Raw genomic sequence first — 2,952 nt, 5'->3', positions numbered from 1 at the left:
AAAGTGTTGACAATGCTGCCTTTGTTTAGTTTAATTAACTCATATTACAACACTGAATTGAATCATATGCAGCATTAAATCAAGTAAAAGAAGCTTTAGAATGCTTTACCATACACAGAAAATAAAAAGAAAGGGAAGAAATTAAATCATCTGAGGAGCTGGAGGAGAAACTGGAAATTTTTAATGGAATATATTGAAGTGCCATTTTTACTTTAATTTTCCATGGTGGTGTCCTAGGTTGCAATGTAAGATGTGCCCACAAGCATGTATTCTATCACCATCTTCGTGAGCTGTTAATACCAGGTGGGACAGTGCTCCCTGTGCCTCCTCCCTCAAGACAATGTCCTGTTAATGGCCCATCAGTGCCTTATCTCATGATTCATCATTCCATTGTGAGATGCTCCGCCCAGAGGGAGAAACCAAGTATCCCATCCTGGATATAAACTGTGATTTTTGAAGACCACAGGCAGCCTTTCCCACTGGATTTCCAGAGGACAAGAGCTACATACCTACCACTGGACCTTCTGAGGAAGACCAGATCTTTCTACACAGGATCACTGCTTCAACAGAACCACATCCATTCACTTCAGGAGGACAGCAGCCACCACCTTATCGGACTGCTAATGCTACGCTGACTAACAGGGTCAGGTCGTATCTGACTCTGTCAGTTTAAATCAGTTTTTTTTCCCTGCCTCGTTTTAGATATATATATATATAAAACTTATATATATATTCTTAGTAAAGAACTGTTATTCCTATTTCCCATATCTTTGCCTGAAAGCCCCTTGATTTCAAAATTTTAATAATTTGGAGGGAAGGGGGGTTGCATCTTCCATTCCAAGGGAGGCTCCGTCCTTCCTTAGGCAGACACCTGTCTTTCAAACCAAGACAGGTGGGAATGCCAAAAAATATAAAATCATGAAATGCCAGTGAAAAGCAGATGCTATGATGTCATTCTGAGTCCTCACATGTTTATATATACATGATGTTACATGTTTTTTACTTGTAAGCTACAACTCTCAAAGAGCTTTAAGATACTGATAATGTTCTTTTCACATACGAAAATTGTGGAGATAATAGAATCCATATTCCAAATGGTGGGGTCCAAGTCTACCAGACTTTGGTTTTAGCTCACCTCTCCAGAGAGACAGCAGTGACTTAAGCAAACAAAACATGTATCTCTTTTAAAGTATCTCAGATAGCACCCAAGAAATGAGGGAAAGGAATATGGGAGAGAGTCTGACATCTTAGAAACATTTTCCTGTAACATATTGAAAAAGTAGGGCTCACTGGCCAAGGACCACTCTGTTACAGATGGCATCATAGCCAACAGTATTTCTGGAAATAAGCTTTAGCACCTCCGGAGATATGGCACCACTTTAACATATACTGTACATCTACAGAGGCATCTGTTTGAACAGTCAGCTTAGTTCCTGTGTGCCACAGTAAGAAATTCAGTCTTAAATTAGAATAGGTCCAACAGACCAGAGGAGTACAGGCAGTTTCACCAGGAAACAATTTGAGCCCTCACAGACAAATTTACATTTGTTACATTTTTGTGCCATCTTCTACAAAAGAAGTCTTCATTTTGTTAAGCACTGATAAATTTTAGATTCTTACCTCTTCTAATAAACTTTGTTTATGATGGAATACACACAGATCCAACTGAGCTGGCTCTGGAACTGGAAATTCTGTGCTCCCACTTGCTTAGGTTTTGGATGGATGTACTGCATTGCCAGGGTTATGGCACTATATTATAGCTATTTCAAAAACTCAAATGGCCACACACTTAGGGCAGTAGGGAGACAAACTGCATTTCACCAAGGATTTTCATAAAATAGAGTGGAATCCAGTCATAACTGTGTGGAAACCACAGCCATTGGGAGTGGAGAAGGGATGATTTGGAGAGCTGTCTTTTTATTTCAAATATAGAACAGGAAGGAATTAAAAGAAAACATGATATGTCCTAGGATTGAAAGATAATCTGGCTTGTTCTTTGGGGAGTGCAAGAACATGTTCACTTCTGTCTCAGTTTGAGACAAGTTTAGGGGGAAATGCTCTGGAAGGAACGTCTCCTCCCCAGAAGACAGGTTTCAGCACCCCTCCCCCACTGACACAAAAGGAATTTCTTGGATGAAAGTGAAAAAAACTATGTATTTAACAGACAAAGTGCCCACATGGCACAGGGAGAAAAAATTAATAACTGTTAAAATATTAAACTTCTTCAATGCGGAGAAAGCTGCTGGATTTAGACTTCCCTCTGTAGCTGGCTCTGCCCCTCCCGAGGTCTGAGGCCAGGATACAACAGACCTGCAGCCTGCCTGCCAGTCCACGGGGTCCGATGATCTGGTTCTCAGATCACAGCTAGGCTGAACAGTTCCAGAAGAAGACAAAGAAATTACTGGAGGATTTCAGTGTCCCGGTATAGGAAAATTTCTTGCCTCAGCTAACAGGCTAGCTAAAAGCAGGAAGCTGCTGCCTCAGCTCTGCAGCGGTGAGAACGCAGGGGAGTGTCTGTGCAGTGTCCTTGAACACAAACCTTGCTGAGGAATTGACCTGGCTTCCCCCCTCCTTTCCTCAGACCCATTTCTAGGCATGAAGCAGACAATAGGGGAATACAGTATTATCATAAAATCATACCAAGACAACTTCACTGTTTATTTCTCTAGTTTTGCCTAGTGCTACGGTGAGGAGTAAATCTATGTTCTCATAGTCTTTACTCACTCTGTATACTGTCACACAGATCAAGATATACACGTTTTGATTCAGCTCTGTTCTATTTTCTCTTCTGTGCATTCCCATTTCTGGCTCTACTAGTGAGGTATTGTTGGGGCCCTCCCCCCTGCCATGTAGCCCTGGGAGAGGGGCCCTGGTGGGGAGGCATGGGGTTTCCCTGCCCCTGGTCAGCCTCCTTCCCCATTGGCTGGTTTGTGTTCCCCCGCGTGGGAAGGA

At 42.2% G+C, this 2,952-nt stretch overlaps 1 protein-coding gene and 1 long non-coding RNA gene across 10 annotated transcripts in view; one reads left to right on the top strand and one right to left on the bottom strand.

The window, feature by feature from the left end:
• MACROD2 (MACRO domain containing 2) overlaps positions 1–2,952 on the top strand; it is an 888,200-nt gene that overhangs the window by 851,373 nt on the left and 33,875 nt on the right. For 2 of the 8 annotated variants that reach the window (XM_017745240.1, XM_017745242.1), the window contains exon 15: positions 238–696. The exons of 1 other annotated variant lie outside the window; for it this stretch is intronic. In XM_017745240.1, coding sequence (XP_017600729.1) covers positions 238–443 — 206 coding nt within the window. In that variant the 3' untranslated portion in view covers positions 444–696. Of the gene's footprint in view, positions 1–237; positions 698–2,952 lie in introns of those variants that run through there. 5 more of the 8 variants (XM_017745238.1, XM_017745236.1, XM_017745241.1 and 2 more) reach the window with 4 other exon arrangements.
• The window catches only part of LOC108449348, a 32,042-nt gene that overhangs the window by 14,392 nt on the left and 14,698 nt on the right, over positions 1–2,952 (bottom strand). The gene's annotated exons all lie outside the window — the stretch shown is intronic.

This window comes from Corvus brachyrhynchos, unplaced genomic scaffold, assembly GCF_000691975.1.
Source record: "Corvus brachyrhynchos isolate BGI_N302 unplaced genomic scaffold, ASM69197v1 scaffold69, whole genome shotgun sequence".
Classification (NCBI taxonomy): Eukaryota; Metazoa; Chordata; class Aves; order Passeriformes; family Corvidae; genus Corvus; species Corvus brachyrhynchos.
This window is presented reverse-complemented; position numbering and strand designations above follow the sequence as displayed.